The sequence below is a fragment of the Barbus barbus genome (genome assembly GCF_936440315.1).
Source record: "Barbus barbus genome assembly, chromosome: 40".
Classification (NCBI taxonomy): Eukaryota; Metazoa; Chordata; class Actinopteri; order Cypriniformes; family Cyprinidae; genus Barbus; species Barbus barbus.
Window position 1 is genome coordinate 17,617,113 of NC_136718.1, and position 24,640 is coordinate 17,641,752.

At 41.2% G+C, this 24,640-nt stretch overlaps 2 protein-coding genes across 2 annotated transcripts in view; one reads left to right on the forward strand and one right to left on the reverse strand.

Annotated features, from left to right (window-relative positions):
- Positions 1-1,382: 1,382 nt before the first annotated feature.
- Positions 1,383-2,947, forward strand: LOC306859373 (prepro-urotensin II-gamma; the record flags this gene model as incomplete). The annotated part of the gene is made up of 4 exons (XM_079400389.1): positions 1,383-1,488; positions 2,428-2,541; positions 2,675-2,718; positions 2,834-2,947. 4 exons carry the CDS (start codon positions 1,383-1,385, stop codon positions 2,945-2,947), a joined length of 378 nt encoding a protein of 125 aa, XP_079256515.1.
- A 7,053-nt stretch (positions 2,948-10,000) lies between these two features.
- LOC306859573 (calmodulin-binding transcription activator 1-like) overlaps positions 10,001-24,640 on the reverse strand; it is a gene marked incomplete at its 3' end in the record, with an annotated part of 401,012 nt that continues 386,372 nt past the window's right edge. The window contains exons 12-24 of the mRNA XM_079400671.1: positions 24,047-24,195; positions 23,006-23,193; positions 22,821-22,899; positions 22,365-22,719; positions 16,309-16,793; positions 15,679-15,857; positions 14,367-14,610; positions 13,858-13,929; positions 13,635-13,655; positions 12,269-12,468; positions 11,974-12,048; positions 11,680-11,710; positions 10,001-10,033 (exon numbers count right to left, since the gene is read on the reverse strand). Coding sequence (XP_079256797.1) covers positions 10,001-10,033; positions 11,680-11,710; positions 11,974-12,048; positions 12,269-12,468; positions 13,635-13,655; positions 13,858-13,929; positions 14,367-14,610; positions 15,679-15,857; positions 16,309-16,793; positions 22,365-22,719; positions 22,821-22,899; positions 23,006-23,193; positions 24,047-24,195 — 2,111 coding nt within the window. The remainder of the gene's footprint in view (positions 10,034-11,679; positions 11,711-11,973; positions 12,049-12,268; positions 12,469-13,634; positions 13,656-13,857; positions 13,930-14,366; positions 14,611-15,678; positions 15,858-16,308; positions 16,794-22,364; positions 22,720-22,820; positions 22,900-23,005; positions 23,194-24,046; positions 24,196-24,640) is intronic.

Sequence of the window (24,640 nt, forward strand, 5' to 3'; positions counted from 1 at the left end):
CCTGGGCCCTTTTAGTAATGTCAATGACAGAATCATGCCGATGAGTGATGCAGTGTCGTCTGAGGGCCCGAAGACCACGGGCATCCAACAAAGGTCTTTGGCCTTGTCCCTTTCGCACAGAGATTTCTCCAGTTTATCTCACTCTTTTGATGTAGATCCAACTACGCCCCTTGGATCTTGTGTTCTGCAGTGAGGACCATCTCTCACAGATTGGAGAGCCTCTGCCCATCTTTACTTCTGAGAGACTCTGCCTCTCTAAGACATCCCTTTTATAGCTAATTATGTTACAGACCTGATGTCAATTAACTTAATTAGTTGCTAGATGTTCTCCCAGCTGAATCTTTTCAAACTTTCTTACTTTTTCAGCCCTTTGTTGCCCCCGTGCCAACTTTTTTGAGACCTGTACTTTTTAGGTGTATAAAGTGTAAAATTTCTGCATTTAAACATTTGTTCTGTCCTGTATGTTCTACTGTGAATAAAATATAGGATCATGTGATTTGAAAGTCTTTTAGTTTTTATTTTATTCAAATAAAAAAAAAAACTGTCCCAACATTTCCGGAATTCGGGTTGTATTAATCAACTTGTACATTTTTGTATTGCATTACTTGTTATGTGTATTGACTTTTAATGTGCATTTGAGTGTATTGTGAATTTGTATTCAATATTGGGAGTAATTCAGCCACGCAAATTCCTCATAAAATCAACCTTACATAGCCTATTCAATTCACAGATGTGGCCAGACTGTGAGTGAGGTACATCCTTTTAAAACAGCTCATCATTTCTCAGGTCTGCTCTGTCTGAATTTACTCCAAGCTTTGTAAATGTCAAATGTGCATCACTAATACGTCTTTCCAGCGGGTGATAAACAAATGTCATGCTCTCCTCAGCAGACGGGTAATCTGAACTTTTTATCCCTGAGCTTCATTTTATTACCTTCATTGACAATGTTGTTGGAATCAATCTTTTCTATGAATTTAAAGAGATATATTTTCATCATTTTCAACATAAAAGAACTCGATTCATGGGCTAAATAAATCGGCTGATATATTCATAAAATTATCTCTTTATGTGGTCTACTGTTCTCAAGAGTTGATAGACGAACATTTGCACACCTGTGTCCCCCAATTTACAAATTCAGTAAAACAGGGCAATGAGATTCAAAGGTGATAAAGCCACCGTGGAACTGCTACACCAGTCATCCTGATTTATTCATGGATATTAACTCAACAGGATTCACATTTTAAAATAGGACTTTCAATAAAAACACTGCATTGATTATGATTCACTCAGCTTTGGTAGAGTGGTGTATTTAAGATAAGAGAGCATCCATCCACCTCATTCACCAAAGCTTGACCTGATAGGACCTTCAACCTGCTGCAGAGATGATCTGTAACCTGCTTCTGTCCTGCTCCGTCCTCCTGCTCTCCTGCAGCCATCTGTTAGCACATCCTGTTACGGACACAGCTGACATGACTTACAGCGGCCCTGGTGAGTGCATTCAGACACAATGTTTCAGATGTTATTATTTATTACTTATATATATATATATATATATATATATATAGGATATTTTTCCCCTGGCAATGATTATTATAATTTTTTTAATATATATTGGATATTTTCTCTTACTTTCTCTTGCAAAGTTGTGTTCATGGATGTTCAGGATCCATGAATACTATAATATTACTTAAATATATATTGAAGCATTTTTTAATACAGTTTTTTAATTATATATTATTAGGCTATATATTTAAATATATTTAATAATAATAATAATAATATATTGAACATGTAATAATATTCATAACAACACAAGCAATACTAATGATTATTTTATATATACACAGTATATAATTATTATAATATATATAACAATATATAATATATATATATGCAATAAATCTCGCTTTTCACCATGCATTTAGCATTATTTTTATTTAAAGCATACTTATTACATTTCAAATTTGCACCTTACATACCTGTACATACTGAATTGTCTATTTTGCATATTGTGCTTTTGCTATTTTGCATATTGTCCATTTTGTATATTTGTACATTATTATTTTTATTTTATTTTTTAAATTATTGTTATTATCTGTGTCCTGTCCTGTCCTGTCCTGTCCTGTCCTGTCCTGTCACTGTCGCTGTCGCTGTCGCACTGTGGAGCTACTGTCACTAAAACAAATTCCTTGTATGTGCAAACATACCTGGCAATAAAGATCATTCTTATTCTGATTATTTTTGCTCAAGGAGACAGTGTCCCTCTCTCTCTCTTTTCCTCTGATACCCATTTTCAGTGACAACTGGCTAAAATTAGTACACAGGGTGCAAAAATGCAACATTAATTTTGTAATACTGGTGCCAGATAGCAATGCAGGCAAATCTGCTGTAGCTGATGAAATACCGTCTGTCTGATTGCTGCTTTAGATTCAGTGGAAGAGGCCAGAAGCGTCAGTCCAGATGATTTCTCTGTCTCTGATCTCAATGAACTCCTGCAGAGGGCGGCAGTCGTAGGATATTCCCCGCTGCTCAGCCTAGAGAGTGAGACTCATTTATCTGACACAGACATTTAATCTCAAAAGTTACAACTGCACCATCTTTTAGTGTTACTGAAAGTTCTTCTGCAGATGAAAAAAAAATCACTCTTTGTATGCTCATACTGTTCCTTTTACAGATATCAAAGTGCCTGGGCAGACTTCTAAAGAGGCTCTTAGAGAGGTAAACGAATAACAGTCTCTAAGCATGTAAATAATGCTGTGTTCATGTGCATTATCTTGGCTATATTACATTTTCATGCAAATATGTGAGCAACAGCCTCTCTTTCTCTTTTAAGTTACTGTTAGAAAAACCATCTCGCCTCATTCCTCCCAGCGGTCTGTGGGGCAGCAGGAGACAGTTCAGGAAGAGAGGCGGCGGTGCAGATTGCTTCTGGAAATACTGTGTTTGAGGCATTCGTGACATACTGAACTGAGTCACAGGGCTTTTATAGCTTTTTCTACCAGTATGGACTCTCTCTTTCACACACACCCACACACACAAACAATACAAAAGCAAAAATATACAGAACACAGTTATAAAAACTTTTGTGCAAAACAGTTGCTTCACAGAGAGACTGATGTAAACCACTAACATGTAAAATATCTGGGATTTTTTCTACATATCTTCAGCTTTTATGTGTCTGTAAATTTTTAATGACATATAATTCTGGAATATTTGGATTAAGTGCCAATACTATCTTTATAGAAGAGACCACAATAGCTGTACTGTATAAGACATATAACTGTAAACTATAAATGCAAAAATAAAAAAATAAAAATAAAAAACCTCCATTCTTTGTCCATAATGTTGTTCCCATCCCCCCTTTGTAAATTGAAAGAATTCACATTTGTATATTTTGTAACTCTTTTTATTTAATGTTTTACAATGAGTCCTTCACAGAGAGAGCATGCAGATGAGATTTGAGTGTAAACCTGGTAGCTTTGGATTGATTGGTTCAAGTATTTTTGAGACTGATGAATAAAACAGTCAGAATCAAAACACTATTCTTCAACCTTGGAGGCTGGACATCCACTTAGCTGGAGATGACAACCGGTATCTAGATGCATCTACGGACTTACTGAGCACACACAAAGAAAAATACAAGACAAAGTTAAGCTATGATACGGGTTCAACACCACTTTCCACCTTTACTCTATTTATGCAAAATGTAATGAATATATATAAAAAAAATAAACACTTTTTTGGTCATATCTAGGGCAGCAGGTCTTACAAATAAAGGCATCTATGGTTCCATTAATAACCTTTAACAACCACAGAACTTTTCATTGCATAAAATGTTCTTTATAGAGGAAATGTTCCTTGGAATATTAAAATATTCTCTACACTAAAAACAAAACAAAACAATTCTCTTAAAATTCTTTGGGGAGTCCAAAATGTTTTTTTTTTTATGGCCATAACAAATCACACTGCTGATGTTTTACAAGAACAGTGGTTGTTTGATTACCTGCTGTGGACTCTTGAGGGTAAGGCTCTGTGTATTGCTACTCCTAGACGTGGCAGGTCTCTCTTCTCCAGATCCTCAGTATTAGGCCACAGAACCTCAGGAGAGTCTATCAGCTCTGTGTCGTGTCCCATCTGCTCATTTACTGGAGTCATCGCTCTCAGTAGCTCTATCATCTAACAGCACACACACACATGCAGTAGTTAAGAGTAGTCCAATATTCCACAAACAAAAACTGCTGAATGAGCAATTTCTAATTTTTATGACTACATGACAGTAAAAGTGTCTTCACCTCTCTGACAGTGTGAGCAGCAGTGTGTACAGGCTGACTGTCACCCCACAAGACACACAGCAGCAACAGACTGACAGACATGCTAAACATCCCCTTCATTATATCTGTACAGCAGAACACAGTCATAATGATGCACAAATAAATAAGGTCTCAAAAACTTCATTGTTTCATAAATAAAATAAATACATAAATTACATGATGAAAGAAAATAGCCAATAAATTAGCTTTTAGGCATTAAACAAATATATAATTATTACATTTAATAGTATCACATATTGCTTATAATAAATTCTATAATAAAAATTTAAATACAAAAAAACAACTTTGAAATGTGTAAATCTTAACACACATCTACTCAATATACTGTATATTATCATCTTATGATGAATTTGTTGTTAATGTTTTTAAGTATATACAAGTATATCTATATCTATCTATCTATACACACACATTTATATCTACAGCACACACAAATTACATTAAATTTAAATTAAATGACTGTAAATTATAACATATATAACAATATAAATTATTATATACATATACAAAAAAAAACATTTTCAGTTGTTCATATAATGATCTGTTTTTTAGACATGCATTAGTATATGCATAATATTACATGTAGAACAGTATTTCTTTCTACAAAATATATCATGACATATAGCACAAACAAGCAAATCAGAACTGAAATACAGTGAATGATACATAACTGTCAAAAATTACAAACACTTTGTTCCTTACCTGAACAGCCTCCAGCAATTCCCAGGTGGTTGTTGTTGTGCAGAACACAGCGCTACACTGAGGTTAAAGTATTGTCTTCACATAATTTATATCCTTAGAGGAGTCTGACCAATAACCCACGTGTTTAGAGTCTAGAGGGCAGTTACCTGGCCCATAAACCCTGCCAGTAACTGACCCCATCACTGTCCCCTGTTCTATTGTCAATAATAAAGCAAAAAATGCCTCTTCAGCACAAGCACAAATGCACACACAGCAGTCATTTCCTGTTATCATAAGCTATTATTCCCATCAAGCATCCATCACTGAATTTGAATAGTCCGAGGACAACCAATAATAACATAAATTTACTGTATGACCTTTCACTAATTCATAATGATGATTCATTAAACCTAAAACTGTCAAAGCATCTTTACGGATGACAGCATGCAGTGACCTGCAGTGACCAACAGATGGCCCAACTGAGCCTATTAAACTAATAGTTTAAAACAAATTCTTTTAGTTTAGTTTTAAAAATACACTAAAATGACTTGAAAACAGGCTTCTCAAGTTTTTCCCTTTTTATTATTTTACAGCAGAGAGAATATAAAGCATTCAGAAAACATCTTTCATATTTTAAGGGCAATTCAAAACATTTTGCATGGCTTCAGCAGCTGAATTCTCTTTTTTAACATATCCATCGATTCAGTGACTCTTTAACATGCACAATTACAAAAATAAATTGCTCAAAACAGGGGGAAGGAAGAAAAACAAAGACATTTAAAAAAGAAACAAAAAAACTAAACAAAAATCAGGGGTCATCAGGAAAGGAGAGGGTTACATAATCGGATAAGACACAGAGAAAGACAGCTAGAGAGGAGAGGAAAAGTAGATCTAACACTAGTTTAACATGCAAAGTGTAGAGAGCCCCAAGTGTAGCTTGTAATAAAGGCAGGGCCGCTATTTTCTGGGTTTGAAAGGGATGAAAACGTGCAGCTCCATGAAGGGTGTCGTATAAGCACTGTCCTTAAACTACTGCATCCTAATCTCACAATACTGGCATTTGCATAAGAGTTAAGTCAGCTACGTGTGTCCAACAGATCGCTGTCCCCATTAGGTCTACAGGTCTCCACTTCAGGAATTGCTTATTGCTCTGTGTCCATGAGTGGTGGGATGTTTCCTAGGGCCCTGTTCTCCCTTTTCTAAAGAATGGATGCACAGGAAAGGCAGTCTCTGTTCGAAGTCATTGATGCGACAAACAAAACTGATGAGGGATTTTCTGTGGGCTGAGCTGTGATACCGTTAAAGCTGAAGCAGAATTGTCAAAATGAACCCGTATGCGACCAGATGAGGTTATTGTCTGGCGTTTATAAACTACAGCTATTCTTTTAAATGTTTTGAAACGTCTATCTATGACTAGAATAAAGTGATGATGATGTTGATGAATCGATCTGAGCAGCACTTTTTCATTATTGTGATACAGTATATCCACGGCAGTGTGTTTATACAGTGACTATAGGATCCGGAGAAGCTGCACTGAACTGAAACATCCATGCGTATTTACACAAGCATCAGACACATTCGCATAGACCTGCTCCTTTGCAACGGGCTTAATCACTCTTATACAACATCAGTCAGTGCCGCGCTTTCCACAAACCGGTTTTTAGGGACCTAGGGTACGCCAACTCAGCTCACATAGTTGATTAAAAAAAGGTGAACAGCATGACATGTTCAGAATCACAGTAATTTGATCAGGACAGTCTGGCTCGTTTCCCAATAAGCAGCAACTAATTCTCAAGTGACCTGCTCTATCTCCTCCTTTTCTCCAGTTTGGCACCTGAGTTAAGATACAAAAGTGAACCCGTCAGATTCACACCCGAGGTTTCAACTGCACTAGTGCCATGGACACTTTAACGTGGATATGGACACAGTTCTGTGGCGCGTGATTTCGAACGAGGTACACGCGTTTCTTTTTAACCTGTTTTTGTGGTGGAGAAGTTGAAAACAATGGGAATGTAAATGGAAAGTGGAGTGAAACTGAATTCGAAAACGAAACAGGAAGCCAAATTCCATTTGAAAAAAAACAAAAAAGATTCATGCTGCCCCTGTAAATATGAGTAGTAGCCTACTGACAATTTGCCAGCTGTTTTGACTTTTTGTATTGTAAGGTTACATTTCGAAGCCCTCGGTCTGTTTCAAGTTCTGCAACCCATAAAACCAGCTGCTTTACAGAACAGTATTTCTTCGACAAGTCTACCTGACTACCAAATCTACAAAAATAAGCATGCTTTGGGTGCTGTTTCAGCCACCCGGTTATCTATGTTACCCATGCAAGCATAATAAGACTCGAGTTGCCACCGCAGTGCATCAGCTGACAACCTAAACTGCTACCGGAATGATGAATGCAAGGCAAGAACCAGCCGGACTGAATCTGCAGTCCTCGCCGGTTCATCTGGCAGTTCCAATAGAGGACGTGAGTTATGACGAAGCCATAAATTCCTGGTGCGTTAAAATTAAATACACAGAGAAAGCACGGACAAAGAAACAAGTAACGTAACGGAAAATAAAAACGCATATAATTCAGTTCTCGCTAATGCCAGTCCATCGCAAACCTCACATGCAGACTGACGGCTCGCTGGATTTAGAATATGATCAGGCACTTCCAACATAAGCACTCATTTACATATCATTCTCTTCGCAAATACAAAATATGACAAAAAGCATTTTGACATGAGGGGAAACTGAAATCTACACATTTTTAGTGCATTAACTCATTTTCAAGAGCGCTTTCATATACTTTCTCCTTTTCAAAAGCCACGGCAACACCTGCTGTTAAAAGTAAAGTCACTGCAACACCGGTGAAACGGATTGATCTTTGGAGATCTATCTGGCCCTTGACGCCAACATTTTAGCACCAAAAGAATCCCGTTTAAATGCATAACAGGGAATCCAATCTTTCAATCAGTGTAGCAGTGTGGATTTCTGTCATTATTTCAATCAGCTTCTTTACTGTCAAGATTACTCACAGGATTTTTTGCACATCTTGTTGAATTAGACTGTCAGAATGTTACATTTAAAGCTGCTGTAAGCTCCACTACCTGCATTCATAACAGAAAAACATACTTCACATCATTTCAATGACATAATACAAAAGTATTCAACTTATGAAACACAAAACAAACAAATGAGATATGTGATACACTTAAAGATCCTTCCTGAATACACCATCATCCTTGTCCGACTGTGTTGACGGGTTATGCTGCTGAATGCAAGTGAATCTGATCGCGTTTTACCAGGTGATTATCTGTTCAGCCATGATTAACTTCCTTTAAGCAGTAGCATTCACATTACTTGGCACCATTGGCAAAAAGATTCTTGGTAGCCCAGAAAAAACAAACGGATGTAAACATAACCTAATGATCATTTTGCCTTTTCTCCTACCTCTTAAATACAGTATTTTTCATAATTGCAGGAAAGTCATGCTTTAGCAAAATGTTCTTCTCAAGAACATTCAAAGTAAAATAAAATACTCTTATTGTGAAATAATTTTTCAGAGCATAGCCACTAATGCTTTTGAACTCTTTTTTTTCGTATCTTTGTTCGTCTTTGTCATGCACATACAGTAGCTTGACTTTATCCCAGGTATTTACACTATGTACAAACGATACAACCATACTTCTTAGGCATTCAAACAAAACTATACAAATATTCAGATTTTGACGCTAATCTGTTTTGATCCCTTTCAATGAGTAAAATAATATATTTCTTAAATACAATCCCGCTTAGATAAATGTTTTACTTTGCGTACCGGCAACCCTCTTTATGTACAGGAACCGCTCAATTGTCAAAAATATGGATTTGTCTAACCCCAGGTGTGGAGACCCTTCAAAGTATATCAAAGATATCAAGGCAATGCATGTCACTTTCCTTTTAAGAGCTTAGAAAACCTCTGAAGTTGATTTTCAACTGAACAAAGTGACCCTTTAACATTAGATTAACAAAAGAAAACTTTACAAACTTGCCAATAGTAAATGATGGGCAGAGGTGATGACATTTGGTGTCTCCAGTACATTCATGGAGTTAAAAACAAAACAATGAAAAGACTGCGGCCTAGTTTCAAGCATGCATAAGACAAGATCTGCCTAGAGCGATCCACTGCACTGATGTCTCGCTAACTTTGAACTGGTAGAATATCATCAATTTGAAAATTGTTGTTGGTTAAAATTGTATGTATACCTGTGTTTTCACACATCTTGTTAGCAGATCAACATGGGCATTTGACACGTGACCCAAGCCTGCTCGTTTCCCTCTTACATTCATTAGCAACCCAGTCCTCTTGTAGCTAAGAGAAGACGGGTGAGCATAAGGGACAGACTGGAAGAAGTTTCTGACGAATTTGTCTGGTTGTGGAGTAAAGCATGTACTAAAACTAATTCATGAATTATTCATCATTTTTGGTAACAATTTTACCCACTAAACACTTCTTTTGAAAACTATGAAATACACTCGGAACAGGTCCGGCCATGTTTCTGTGTCGACTCCATATTTTGTCATCTTCTCTCTTTCTTTCTCACTTCATTTAGCTTCTCTTTACGAACCACTGAAGAGCAGGACTTCCATCCATCCTTTTTTTTTTTTTTTTTTTTTTCAAACAAAACATTTAAATGCTCATCCAAAATGACAAATCAATCCATTAAAAGTGCAAAAAATGCCATGAAGCAAATGTTGTTCCTCCTAAAACAACGTCCTTAGAGTTTTTGATCCACAGCAGTTGGCTCTTTCCTTCATAAAAGAAAAATAGAAGGAATAAAGAGATATGAAAAAACGCAGTTGTTTAGTAGCCGAAGTATCAGTCATACAGTAATAGTAAGAGTTGCAGTGTTCTTGCTATTTTTTTTCCTCTTGTAAAACGTCTCTGGTTGAAACAGAAAAACTGAAAGGAAGAGTCTGGAGAGTAATGTCACATTGTGAGGGGGCTCTTCTGGATGCTCTCATGTTCCCTGGCCTTTCTCAATTCTCTCACTCTGAAAAACAACAAGCAGATATTAAGGGACACAGGTCGAACATCTCACATCATTTTAGCATTTATCTCAGAAGGCAGATAAGGTCAGATCAAGCCCTGGTTAAAAGGGTAGTTTCTTTCTTGTGTAGAACACAAAAGCAGATTTTCAGCAGAATGCCCAAGCCGCTCATTTCCATACAATGAAACTGTCCCTGTCATACACTGTACAGAAATAACATGACCTTGACATTCTTCTAAACATCTCTTTTTGTGTTCCAAAGAATAAAAAAAAAGTCATACAGCTTTGGTTCATTAAGGTTCATTTTTGTGCAAATTATCCTTTTGAACAGAACAGAACACTGTTGTGCTTTAAGAAAACCCTTTAAAATCTTTAAATATCCAGCGCAGTGCAAAATTCATTTTTGAAGATTGATTGTTATGAGATTACATGGTTTATGTGGAACACTTAACCAGTTAAAAGCTGCGTTTGTTTTCTATTTGAATATATTTTAAAATATATTATAAAATTTGTTCCTGTGATGGAAAATCGGAACTTTCAGCAGCCATTACTCCAGTCTTTAGTGACACATGATCTTTGAGTAATCATTCTAATATGCTAATTTAGTGCTCAAGAAACATTTCTTCTTTAAAATATTTGTGGAAACCGGTAGTGTATATAATTTAATATAATCATTTTTATAATAACATAATTCTTTTGAAAGAACACTTTTTTTTGGCCAGTGCTCTATGCACAAGTTCTTCACTGATGATTTGCCCCATTTTCTTCATTGCCTCACCTTGTAAGTTTCTGCACTAAGTAGATATATAGGACAAAAAGCTTAAAATAGTCTGCATTTCATTTAATACAAAATCAGTCTGAACCTTCTCATCTCGTCGCCTCTAACAAGAAACTAAAGCTGTCTGCTGATTATTCTGTCTACGTCCTTTCGAAAGATGTTGCTCAAACATCTGATGAAATACAGGTGACATTTGCACAGGGTAATGTGACCAACTTAGCTTTTGTATTATACTTTGATTTATTTTGTACTATACATACAATTTTTGATTTATTTTTTATTTATTTTGTACAACATATCTACTACCAAACAATTAAAGAGAGATAGACAGATAAACAGTCAGTTCCCACTGCAGCATGTGCAATAAAACAGGCTTTAGCTGAACTAGTCAGAACCAAACACACAAGCCAGAGAGGTAGCCAGTTTTCTCTCGGTCACATATTTCCCAGCATGCCTCATGGTCAAAGAGCAAGACCCATTATCATATATTCATGCAACATCGCTTAGACCAAACAACCTTCTGTTCTTCCATCTATCTTATCTTTTCCTCTTTACAAATACAGTAAGTAAAGGAAACATAAATAATCAAGACAGGAGAAAAAGGTGCTTGTTTAATGTAGTGTCTCAGTGGTTAGTGTATAGCAAGACACAACCGATATCCTGAGGCCGATCATTTGCTGAGGCCCTTGATCTCAGTCATCTGTGCGTCCAGTTGGTAGCTGTCATGCAAGCAGGCATCAAGCAGTGGTGATGAAGGAGGGCAAGAAGGAGCAAGAGGGGATGGGAAGGGGGTCTTTGTGTGCGTGTGATGAGTGAGAGGGAGAGAGATAGAAAAAAGGGAGACATACTGAATCGCTGAGGCTGCACTCACCCGCTTGAATAGTCTATGGTCCATCAAGGGGCTTTGCATTAACAGCAAAACAACACCAGACAGCTATTAGCACACAGCAGATATCATGATGGAGAAGGAGGGCGAGGAAAAAGAGCCAAGGGAAGGGAGGAGCACCTCTCACTAAACCACTCATGATTAATGAATCACACTTTCAGGGATAAAAAATAAGTTTGAAAATATGGGAAGTGTCACATTTGTATTTGTATCAGCAGTGTTTCAGGTAGCGGATGAATTGCATGGCCAGTAGGGGGCGATGTGGGGGTGGGAGAATACCTGTGGCGGCAACGGCGGAGGAACCTCATAATCTTGCGGGCGGCCTGATCCTGCCTCTTAGTGAGAAGACTGCTTCTGAAAAAGAAACATCGCTCTTAAACACATTTAATTTTGCACATTACTTCTAGTACATGAATAAAATATCTCACAGGCCAAAGCTCAGAACAGTATGCCACTTGGAACAGATTCATAAGAGCTATTGGCTGAGCACAGAAGATCAAACACCAGTTGGAATCAGATTTGGACCAAATTTACGAGGCAGTGATTTATCACAGGGCCCTGTATTGAGTGCTACCTGAGTTTGTGCTGGACCAGTGCGGCGGTGGCTGCTCTGCGGTGAGGCCTCAGCCGGCCGAACTCTCTGTAGCTGCGGTAGCACTGCTGGATCAGCACGGCCGCCCGCCGGCTCTGCTGGAACTTCTTCTGCTCGTGGTAGCTGCGGAACTTACTCTGGATAAGGATGGCGGCCTGCGTCATCTTCTTATAAAGTGCATACTGATATATAAACACATTAATGAAGACATTAATGACAAAAATGTAATTGCTCCCTATTCAACTTACTTTGGCCACATACACACTGCAAAGTTTAGAGAGTGACAACCACATTTAAACAACAGGAGGGTGAGTAAATTATGTCAGAATTGAAATTTTTGGGTGGATTATCCCTTTAAGTATACATCACTAAAAATTACAATGATTGACAGAGTGATAATCATAGCAAAGTTTTGCTGTTTGCAGTTGAAAAGTAATATTAACAATTAAAGACATTATATCTATCAATATTGCCGTGATCACTAAAATAGTTTTTTAGGCTTGTTGCTTATAAATATAGGAAGTAGCAGATTGCAATGTTTTAAATCTTATTTCTAGAATACAGTTGTGTATTTTGGCTTATTTAACTGAGGCACATTGCTTATTTTTGGGCTTCTTTGACTTCTTCCAGACCTAATTACTGATTATCTAGAAGAGGGGTTTGCAAACTTTTAAAGCAACAAGCACTAAAAGATACGTTGCCCTCAGGGAACATTTCCTAAAATATAAAAGCAGCTATATATTTTTATTTATAAAGAGCTGTTTATACTGTGCGAGACAAAACAGCTTTATATAAAGGCAACATGTTGTTTCCAAAATTAAATGATTCACTTCTGTATTGTTACTCTATTGAAGCCAATGCAAATTACTAAAATATGATCTAGATAAGAAAATATTGACTTTGTATTAAGTTCAACCCATTATTATGTAATATTAGATGCATAAACCTGAAGAGAAACAATAGAATTCAATTGTATTTTTATAGTGCTTCTTACAATGAATATTGTTCTAGAGAATTTACAGTTTTCTAATTTACAGTCAACTGTTATAGCTCTGAAATGCATTTTCTATTTCTCATTTGTATTTTGTACCCTCTCAGATTTTCGGTGGACCCCCTTAAACACCCTTGCAGCCATCTGGAGGTCTCCAGAAAAAATCTGAATACCCTTGTCCTAGCGAGATCGGTCTCTTTAGTCCACAGTATATGGAGCATCCCTTGTAACTACTTCCGTCAAAATATGTGAATGACAGCGTGTTAATGGCCATGGCTATTAAACAAATTTTTATATTTGTGCAGACGAAAGAAAATCTGCTTTAAATAATGCATGAACAATCAAACAAAAAATTACCTTCAAGGCTATCCATGTTAGCTTGCAAAGGAAACAAAAATAGATTTGTCATGAATGGGAAACAGTGTGTCCTTACACTAAGAGCCCTTCAAAAGCTTTTGAACAACAATTCCCACTACAGTAGGCCATAATTGACTCAAGTGCGTTTACTGGAGCTTGACGTATTAACCAGACATCCAGCAAAGGTTGGCAAAGTCAATGTCAGAGCATCTTAAAGCATTACCTGCTTGTACTTCCTGTAACAGCGCTGAATGACAGCGGTGGCTACTTCCTGTTGCTCGCGCAGTGGGCGTCCCTGCAAAGAGAGAGGGAAACAGGTTGGTTTGAGGAGTGGGCAACACTTGGGAGACGCCCACTAGGCTCTTCACTTACAGGACAATGAAAGTGATAGAGAAAAGACGCCCTTCTCGCTTAACCGCAGCTGGTGCTGAGAGAGCAGACGCCTCTGAGCACAAGCCGCCAGTCTGGCCAGCTGGTGAGTCTTTGTGGAAACTCATTACAGGCAGCCACAGGAGGCAACAATCACTCTTTATAATAAGCCAAGCCAGGCCATGCGCTGGTTAAGCCACCTTACCCATGCTGAAGCTGTGGGGACTGACTACTCTGTACCTGTGTCTATGAACTCGTAAGGAAGGACAAAGAAGGAAGAAGACAGAGGGTGTCCTGTGTGGACATCCTGTCTCTATTCACACATCAACACAAGCGCGTGGCACCCGAGCCTCTGGCCTGTACCTTGTACTTGCGGAAAGCGGTCTGCACCAGCCGTGCGGCTTCGTAGAGCTCCCTCTGCTCGGGGTCGGACAGCGTGAGTTGGGCTAGCTCTCTCTCCACTTTGCTGTTGGAGGCTCTGAGAAACTCACTCCACTCGGATGGAGCAGGCAAGGTCGGCTTCTCAATCTGACCCTCACGCATGGGCGAGTTACCCGGGCTCAGGCTAGGGTTGGAGGGAGGGGTCAGGGGTTCACTGTATATGGGACTGCTCAAAGAAACAAATCACAAACATACATACATGGAGTTAGCAGGGTCAAGGCATGCATTTTGTTTTTCCTTAAGCACATCATTGCCAGGGTGGAAAATTAAAAGTGCAGCTGGTTGACTTTACTTTGACATTTGCGCAATTACAAACATTTTTGGCTGCTGTTCAGAAATTTGTTTTGATGATCAAATCAGAACATAAACACACCTAAATGTTCGTAGATATTTAGTATTATAGTTCAGAGAAAAATGTCATATGTTGCAAAAATTATATATAAACTACTGTTCAACAGTTTGAAGCATGGTAGGCTTTTTTGTTTTGTTTTTTGTGTAAGTTTCTTATGCTCGCCAGGACTGAATTCATTTGATAAAAAGACAAAAAAAAAAAAAAGACAGTAAAAACAGAAATTTGAAATAATTTGAAATAACAGTTTTTTTATTTTACTATATTTTAAAATGCAATTCCTGAATTTTCTGCAGTCATTACTACAGTCTTAAATGTCACATGGGATTAAGAAATATCTAAAGATTTGAATATGCTCATTACATTTGGAGCTTATTATTATCAATGCTGAAAACATAGCATTGTTTACATTAACTGTACTGCTTAATATTTGAGTGAAAAACCAGATAAGTTTTTCAGTGCTCTTTGATGAATAGAGTTCAAAAAGTTCAAAAGATTAAAATATTTGTATATATTTATTATTTAATAATTTTTTGTTATGTTCTGATTCTCTCATTAGTTCTTTAAAAGTTCTTTATTTCTTTTTAAATTTTTCAAAAAGAGTTAGAACCACATCTACATTGTTGACTTTTTGGTTAATGCTTAACAATATTAATGCTTCATGTATCTGTTCACATACATAGCGAGTTGTTTTATATTTTTGAATTGAAAAATTCAAATATTTTAGAAAACCTTTTTCAAATTATATTTTTAGAATTAACAAAAGAGTGGCTAGTAAATTCACCAGTATTCACCAACCACCAGCCACTGGGTAAAAAAGTTAATTTCCCCCCCGGTTGCTGCATATCAGTACATATGTATATTAAAGTAATGACATCCACTAACCTCAAGTGGATGATGCTAGGCAGGTGTTCCACGTCTCCCAGGTAACTGGCTAGCCAGCTCATGGTGTTGGTGAGTCCACTGTTGTCCAGAGGAACAGACTCCACGGTTGGAAAATGTTCACGCTTGATACGCTCCGGAGTGGCCTCAATGATGTGCTCTGCCAGGCTCATCATATTCGCCTGCGAGGTGCACAAACACATGCATTCAGTGTTAAACAAGCATAGACTTTCTGTTGTGGCAAAAGGCACAGATACACTTGCTAACCCGACAGATCAATCAAGCACTGGGGTGTTTACTTTAGCCCCTCTATGCCCATACAGTGACAGAGATGAATGAGGCTGGACTAACTCCTGGCAATGGGAGCAAATCAATGGCAGAAGTGTATTATGTGGTGACGAAGGTCTGGGCAGAGAGAGGGACCGCAACCGCCGCTCTCTAGCGCTGATTTCACATGTCAGCAGGACGGATGGTGCTCTATATCTCCCTTGGCCTCTCTATGCTTGTAGCTGTGTTTGTCTGCAAAGTCTATTACTGACAAATGTATCAGTGCAGGTGTAAATGAGGCTGACTGACTGTGAGCGAGTGCCATTTAGGGCACCGTGTGAGTTTGTTTATGTGCACTTCTCTCACCTGCAGGTCTTCCATGTGCGAGAGGCAGTCCTGGTTCTCTAGATCCTCCTTGTAGGAAAGTATCTCAGTGTCTACCATCTCTCTCTCCACCATTCCCAGCATGCTGAGGGACTCGCCACGCTGTCGCAACCGGCTGGCCAACTTCTCCTTTCCTACCCCGCTGATGCCCCCTTTCCTGAGCACTTCTCTAGTGCCCCATTTATGCCCTCCGCGGTAAGAGGCCATCTTGGGTTGCGGGATACCCACTGTCCCCAAACTCTCCTCTGAGATGCTCTTATTCGGGCTGGATGGGGTGGAAGGAAGGGTCTTAGGGCTGGTTGACAGTTTATGTGTCTGCTGCTCCATGTTCAAGGGAACTGACATGGGCTTATCTAGCTGTGCTTGCACAAGCTCGGGGTTGGGCTTGTGTTTTTTGGCGAGGGGGAGGTCCCGCTGGCACTCGTTGCTATAATAGTTGGAGGGCTCTGATCTCGGTCTTCTCAAATCTAGGCACAAAAGAGAAAGAGAGAGTGAGTTGAACTCTGAGCAGAGGATGGATATGATATTTCCATTACATTTGCCCAGTCTCTGAGGTGCTATTAGTGATAATCTAAAAAATAAGACAGTTGGAATTACATTGTGCAGCAAGTACTGCTCATTGAAGCAAATGTAATAAGGTATTACATTGAGCAAGCAAATCTGCTATAATCTTTTTAGTAAAGCAATAGTAGTTCATCTGTTTTTATAAATAGTGCAGCTTTTCCAGTAATGAGCAACAAGCAGCAGTTTTTCAGCATGCAGCCTTTACAACTTAGTGAGCTCTCCTAAAACGCCGCCTATCTGTCTTATATGTAGTGCTGGAACGACTGATTCATTTTAGCGAATTAGTTCATTCAGATGGTTTCTATATGAACTAGTTCAAAAAGATATGTGCAGATGTCCCTGACGTTTCTCATCTTTTCTATAGCAAAGTAATAGTTACATGCTGTTCCCTTCCAGGAACTCGAGCTGCGTCGAAAACGCTGGGGGAACGCCACCAGCGTGGCCGCGCTCTGAATCACGTGTGTAATCTGTCCAATGGATGGGCGAGACATCATAGGCGGGTGACGTCACCGACCAGGAAGCTATAAAAGCACGTGCAGTGGAACCGGTGTCAGTTTCTAGGAATTCAACAACCGCCCCTCTGTGTGTGTGTGTCTGTCATTTCATGTTGTGAGTCCTATTTAGTGTCGTAGTGTCGTTTGTCCTTACTATAAGCTCTATAAGCTCCAAGATGTCAAAACGTGCACGCAAAACTAAGCACTTGGGCGACAGCAGATCACATTTCAGGCAGTGTGTTCCCCCTTGCAAACGTCACTGCGGGGGATACTCACAGCCTGTGTGTGGTCTGCTTGGGAGCGAGTCACGCAGAGTCGGCTCTCGAGGGAGTGTGCACTTCGCTCCCGGAAGGCTATCTTTCGCGAGGGAGCCTTCGCCAGCGTTCCCCGCGGTGCTGGTCCCGCTTCCGCCGAGGCGGAGAGGCGGCTGCACTCGGGTTCGCAAGGCGGATCTGGCAGAGGGAATGGAGACGGGCGAGTCCCTATCTCCTTCCTGACCTGTCAGATCCAGCGGCCGCTTTCTGGGATCGGAAGCCCGCTGCACGGTTTCTTCCCCCTGGGGAGGCGGCTTGACGCTTCTCCTATCTTCCTCCTCCGAGGAGGTTGATGTGGAGAGCGTCGATGAGGAGTCGCACACTCAGTCGCCCCAATATGAGGAGCTCGTGGAGGTGGTTACTTGCGCTGTGGCCAAATTAAACATCAGCTGGCCCGCCGAGAAACAGGCTGAACCACAGAAGAGTAAATTAGATGAGAGATTTCTGCGTACTAAGCCGCCACCTTCACGTCGGAGCCTGCCGTTTTATCCCGATCCCCACACCGAGGTGTCGAGATAGTGGGCGTAACCATTCTCGGCCCACCTCTTCATCCGCTTCTGATAACTACAGTAATGTGGCGGGGTTGAACGAGCGTGCTTACAGAGCAATGCCCCAGGTGGAACAGACGCTCGTGAGCTATCTGTCCCCCGGCGCGTCGTCGTCTCTGAAGGCTACGACCTTGCCCACCAAGCCGCTGCGCAAAACATCAGCGCTGGTGGGCAAGGGGTATGCGGCTGCAGGTCAGGCTGGTGCGTGTCTGAACACCATGGTGGTGTTACAGGCATACCAAGCTGACCTGCTCAAAGAGCTGGATGAGGGAGAGGAGCTCAAGCCTGATGATTTCGCTGAGCGCCGTAGAATCGATGATTTATCGCTCTGCGTCACCAAAGAGACCGCCCGTGCCATCAGCAGGTCTATGGCAGCACTGGTGGCTGTGGAGAGACATCTGTGGTTGACCCTATCTGATATGAAGAAGAAAGATAGGGTCTTCCTCATGGACGCCCCACTTGTGCCCCACTTGCACCTTCGGCGACGCTATCAACTCCGTCGTTGACAGGTACCAGGAGGCCCGTAAACAAGCGTCGGCATTCCAGCGGTTCCTCCCTCGCCGATCTCTAGCTCAGGGGGCTGCTGGGCGGCAGCAGCCCTCGCCGCATACCAGCTCCTCACATAGAGAGGCACAAAAGCAGAGCGTTGTGGCAAATGCTCTGGGTCGGGGGCCTCTAAGACTAAGCCGGATCTACGGACCGTACTTCAGTCTAGGAGGTCCTCGACCAAGAATGGCCCAGGGCTTACGAGGCCAGACCTCTCTGGGAACGAGCGGGTTACACCGCATTACACGATGTCCGTCTCTCCTCAGTGCCCTCAGGAGATCAGTCTGCTAACCCTGCCAGAGTTCCAGGGCGCAGCGGTCTCCAGCAAGCGCTCCCCTCAGTTATTTTCACCCGGAAACGTAGCAGAGCTGAGGAGGGCCTCTAGAGCAGCCAGTTTGGCCATCTCCTGCCGGTCCTCCGCTTCAGGGCACCGAGCTAGCAGCTCTGAGTACACCAGAGGCCAGTCTCAAGAGACTACTCAAGAGACTACTGCCATATGTGTATCAATGGGTCCTGCGCACTGTAGAGAGAGGCTATCGCATTCAGTTCGGCGCCCCGCTGCCGCCATTCAACGGGGTGATTCCCACACTGGTGCGCCCCGAGCAGGCTCTGGTTATGGAACAAGAAGTAAACACTCTCTTGAGGAAGGAGGCCATCGAGGTGGTCCTTCCTCACGAAAGGGAGTCCGGGTTCTACAGCCGGTACTTCATAGTTCCAAAGAAGGATGGAGGGTTGCGTCCTATTTTAGATCTGCGTCAGTTGAATCGCTCAATCATACGACTGAAGCTCAAGATGCTTACCATCAAGCAGGTCGTGTCTCAGATCAGGTCCGAGGACTGGTTTGTCACGATCGATCTAAAGGAAGCATACTTCCACGTCTCCTTCTTCCCACTCAATGGAAGTTCCTGAGGTTTGCCTTTGGGGGCAAAGCTTACCAATATCGGGATCTTCCCATCGGCCTTGCACTCTCACTCCGTACTTTCACAAAGCGTGTGGATGCTGCTCTGACTCCCCTGCAACTCCAGGGCATCCGCATACTCAATTACATCGACGATTGGTTAATCTTAGTTCAATCAGAGCACCTGGCGATTCGACATCAAGATGTCGTTCTCGCACACATGAAAGCGCTGGGGTTGAGACTGAATGCCAAGAAAAGAGTGCTTTCTCCAGTACAAAGAACCACTTATCTAGGCGTGGTGTGGGATTTGACCACAATGCAGGCACACATGTCCCCTGCTCAGATCGAGTCGATCCTCACGTCAGTCAAGAGAGTGAGAGAAGGCCAGTCACTCACTGTCAAGCAGTTTAAAAAACTGCTGGGTCTGATGGCAGCTGCGTCCAACGTGATACCTATTGGCCTGCTGTACATGAGACCCATACAGTGGTGGCTCAGAACCAAGGGGTTCTCCCCGAGGGGAAACCCACTTCGCATGATCAAGGTCACGCGGCAATGCCTACGTGCCTTAGACATGTGGAGACAACCTTGGTTCTTGTCTCAGGGCCTGGTGCTGGGAGCTCCTTGTCGCCGGCATAACGCTAGCAAAGGACGCATCCCTCACCGGTTGGGGAGGGGTCATGGATGGCCACCCTGCCCACGGTCTGTGGAGTGGTCGCCATCTCACGTGGCATATCAACTGCCTGGAGATGCTGGCCGTGTTTCCAGCACTCAAATACTTTCTCCCAGACCTAAGAGATCACCATCCGACAACACAGCGCTGGTCTCTTACATCAACCAACAGGGAGGTCTGTGTTTGCGCCCCTTGTACAAGCTGGCGCACCAGATCCTTGTGTGGTCCCAGGACAGACTTCGTTCGCTGAGAGCCATCCACATTCCTGGGTATCTCAATATGGGAGCAGACATCCTGTCGAGACAGGGGCCGAGGCCCGGGGAATGGATGCTTCACCCCGAGGTGGTGAAGCAGATATGGAGAGTGTTTGGCCAGGCACAGGTGGACCTCTTTGTGACTGAGGAGACATCACAATGTCCCCTCTGGTTCTCTCTAGTTCCTCCAGCTCCACTGGGGCTGGATGCTGTGGTACAGACTTGGCCGAGGCTAAGCGCTGCCCTGTGGAGAAGGACGGACCAACTGCTGGTGTGCTTCGGTCCTCCTAAGAGGGGTCTGCCTGCCTCTAAACAGACCCTTAGTCGGTGGATTGAGGATGCTATCACTATTGCTTATGAGTCCTCTAGTATCCCCTTGCCTCTGGGGGTCAAGGCTCACTCCACCCGAAGTATAGCGGCCTCCAAGGCCTTTCTGGCAGGTGTTCCTATGCAGGACATCTGCAACGCTGCGGGATTGTCCACGCCTCTCACCTTCATAAGATTTTATGGCCTAGACATGCAGGCCACTCCAGGCTCTTCCGTTCTCTCGCCCTCGTCGTGCTCCTGAGGGATACACACAGGGCAGGGACTTGGAAGTCTGGCAGCGTGGGCATCTCGTTCCCCTAGCGTTTTCGACACAGCTCGAGTTCCTGGAATGGAACGTATCAGGTTACGCATGCAACCATGGTACCCTGAAGGGAACGAGATGCGGCGTCTCGAGGCCATACTTCCGGCATCCCTGCGAGCGATTGCTTCATTCCTAGAAGCTAACGCTGGTTCCATCGCACGTGCTTTTATAGCGTCCCGGTCGGTGACGTCACCCACCTATGACGTCTCGCCCATCCATTGGACAGATTACACACGTGATTCAGAGCGCGGTCATGTTGGTGGCGTTCCCCTAGCCCCCTAGCGACGCAGCTCGAGTTCCCTTCAGTGAACCATGGTTACATGCGTAACCTGAGATGTTTTTCACTAATGTTTTGTTTCCAATATATTACTTTTTTTGTTGAATTTGGTGTAAATTTATTAACATATTAACGATTAACGTTTAATGTTATCAAGATTCATTCACTCTCAGTGAAGACATTTATAATGTTTGAAAATTTCAAATAAATGCTGTTGAACCTTATATTAAAAAAATGCATGTTTTCTAAAGAGATATTAAGCAGCAAAAATTACAATATGAAATGTTTCTTGAGTTCCAAATCAGCATATTAGAATGATTTCTCAGTTATTTTAAATTGTAATAATATTTCACAACTTTGCTGTTTTACTGTTTACTTAAAAAAAACAACAATAAGAAATCTTACTGACACCAAACTTTTGAATGGTAGCATAAATAGTATACATATAGGATGTATATGTGTATGTACAATAAGTGTAAAAGTATATAAAAGACAATGCCCCTTAAAGTGATAGTTTACCTAAAATTTCAAATTCTATCATTGTTTACTCACCCTCAAATTGTTCCATACTTAGAGTTGACAGTAGCCACTGACTTCCATAATATTTTTCTATACTATGGATGTCAATGGCTAACGTCAACTATTTGGTTACCAACATTTTTCAAAATATCTTCTTTTGTGCTACAGAAGACACAAATCTATACAGGTTTGGAACAACTTCAGGGTGAGTAAATGATGAGAGAATTGTAATTTTTGGGTGAACTATCCCTTTAAAAAGCTTTCATGTATTTAGCAACTTTTTGTTAGCAGCTTGTAGAGTAGCTAACTACTTTAGAGGTTCTCACCAGGGTTCTGGTTGATGCAAGGGGTTGTAGTAGTGGTGGCTGTACCGGTGTTCTGCCCGCTGGGGGCCACCATACTGTCACTGCTCCAACTGACCATCCAGCTGTTGGAGGTGGGGATGTCGGGGTTGGGAGAGAAAGACATGCTAGAGGTGGGGGGTAAAGAGGATGGGGTCTGCTGCTGCTGCTGTTCCTCCCTCTGGAGCTGCTCCAGACACTCTGCCAGCTTGGTGTGGCCACGGGAGCGGGCGATGGAGAGAGGCAGGCGCCCTAGAGAGTCTGGGATGGCCAGTGCTCTCCGGTCCCACTTGTACAAGACCACGGCTGCCTCTAGGTGACCCAGTGCACAAGCCCACATCTACAACAAAGGAACAGAGAAAAATTGGTGTGGGAAAAGCAAGAAAGCTACTGTTTATTTGCCAAATCATGACAAAGTTCATTTAGAATTGCTTAACACACCAGTGGAGTACAAGAGAAGTGATCCACGTTGAGAGGGTCCACCTCAAGCTCCAGATCAATACTGTCTGCATGCTTCGTGCTGGATAAGACAACAAATACCATTTCTCATCGTTAGTAATCAGTACACAGTCAGCTAAAACATATTTACACATAGATGTAGACAGATCTAAGTTCTCTTAACCAACCGCCATTTGATGAGAGTCTGGATGAGGGTGGCGTAGCCCTGGCCTGCAGCAAGATGTAGCAAGGTCATTCCCCGGAAGGTCTTGGAGTGAATCAGATGTTTAGATTTGGCCCAGCAGGCCCTGTTCATCATCTTCTCACAAACAACAACCACACGACTCTCAAAAGAGCTTCCTGCTTGTCCCGAAAACTGCAGAAGAAAATGGAGGGCCTGACATCTTCACAAACTCAATGAACTGTCACAATCCACTACTTTCTGCAATAATCATTATGGCTCAAACTGGATGCTATAACTCACATGTAGAAAAGCTGAAGCAATACACAATTTGTGGACAAATTGCTTTAATGAATTGGTTCAACTGGCTCACAAAAGCAGTGTTAATAAACACCAAGTTGTTAAAATATGTAAACCTGTCAGCCAAGTGATGTAACTGAATTTTATTATTGTTTATTCTAAATGCAATTTACCTTTAGGTTCTTGATGACTATGCTTTTTATGATTTGTGACCCTGGACCACAAAACCAGTCTTAAGTCGCTGGGGTATATTTGTAGCAATAGCCAAAAATACATTGTATGGGTCAAAATTATAAATATTTATTTTATGCCAAGTAAAGATCATGTTTCAAGAAGATATTTTGTAAATTTCTTACCGTAACTATATCAAAACTTCATTTCTGATTTGTAATATGCATTGCTAAGAACTTAATTTGAACAACTTTAAAGGTGATTTTCTCAATATTTGGATTTTTTTGCACCCTCAGATTCCAGATATTCAAACAATTGTATCTCGGCCAAATATTGACCGATCCTAACAAACCATACATCAATGGAAAGCTTATTTATTCAGCTTTGGGTAACGTATAAATCTCAATTTCGAAAAATTGACTCTTAAGACTGGTTTTGTGGTCCAGGGTCACATTTATGAAGAACCATGTGACACAAAAGATTGGAGCAAAAACTGTTTGCAAAATGCATAATATTCAGTTCTGTTTTAAAATGCATTCTAATCTCACACATATCAATTACTGATAAGCTGCTATACCTGAGACTGGCTATTAGAGCCTCCTCCTCCACCTCCCCCTCCAGTCCCTGATGTTCCTCCGCTGCCCTGCTGCTGCTGACCGGCCATCTCAGCCATCCTGCGCTCCATCTGTTCCAGCCGCTCCAGGATGGACATTCTGAACTGGTTATCTGCAGAGGAACATTAATATCAGTTTAACAACAGTAGTTCATAAAACTTGGGTTCCAACTTTAGTTTAACACTACTAAATGTACAATTAAAAGAAAACAGTTGCTGTAAATTACACTATATCTCACTGAGGTCTGAAATAATTTCTTCTTTAGTTTAGCACACATCCCCAAGCAAAATTCTATATTACATGTTTAATTAAACTCAGTCATTACCCTTATGGTATCCAATCAAGACTCAGAGTCTGATGTTATCAATCACCATTTCTGTAATTGCAGTCATTATTATAAATTAATGGAATCAGTAATGAGGCACATCAACGCATTCAGCTTCGGAAACACAGTGGAGAACATACACATACAGTAAATTAGTTTGCATTTGTATTTCAGAACTAGATTTATATATTTTCCAAAAGTGCAAAACTCACTACCAAGAGTAGTCAGTGCC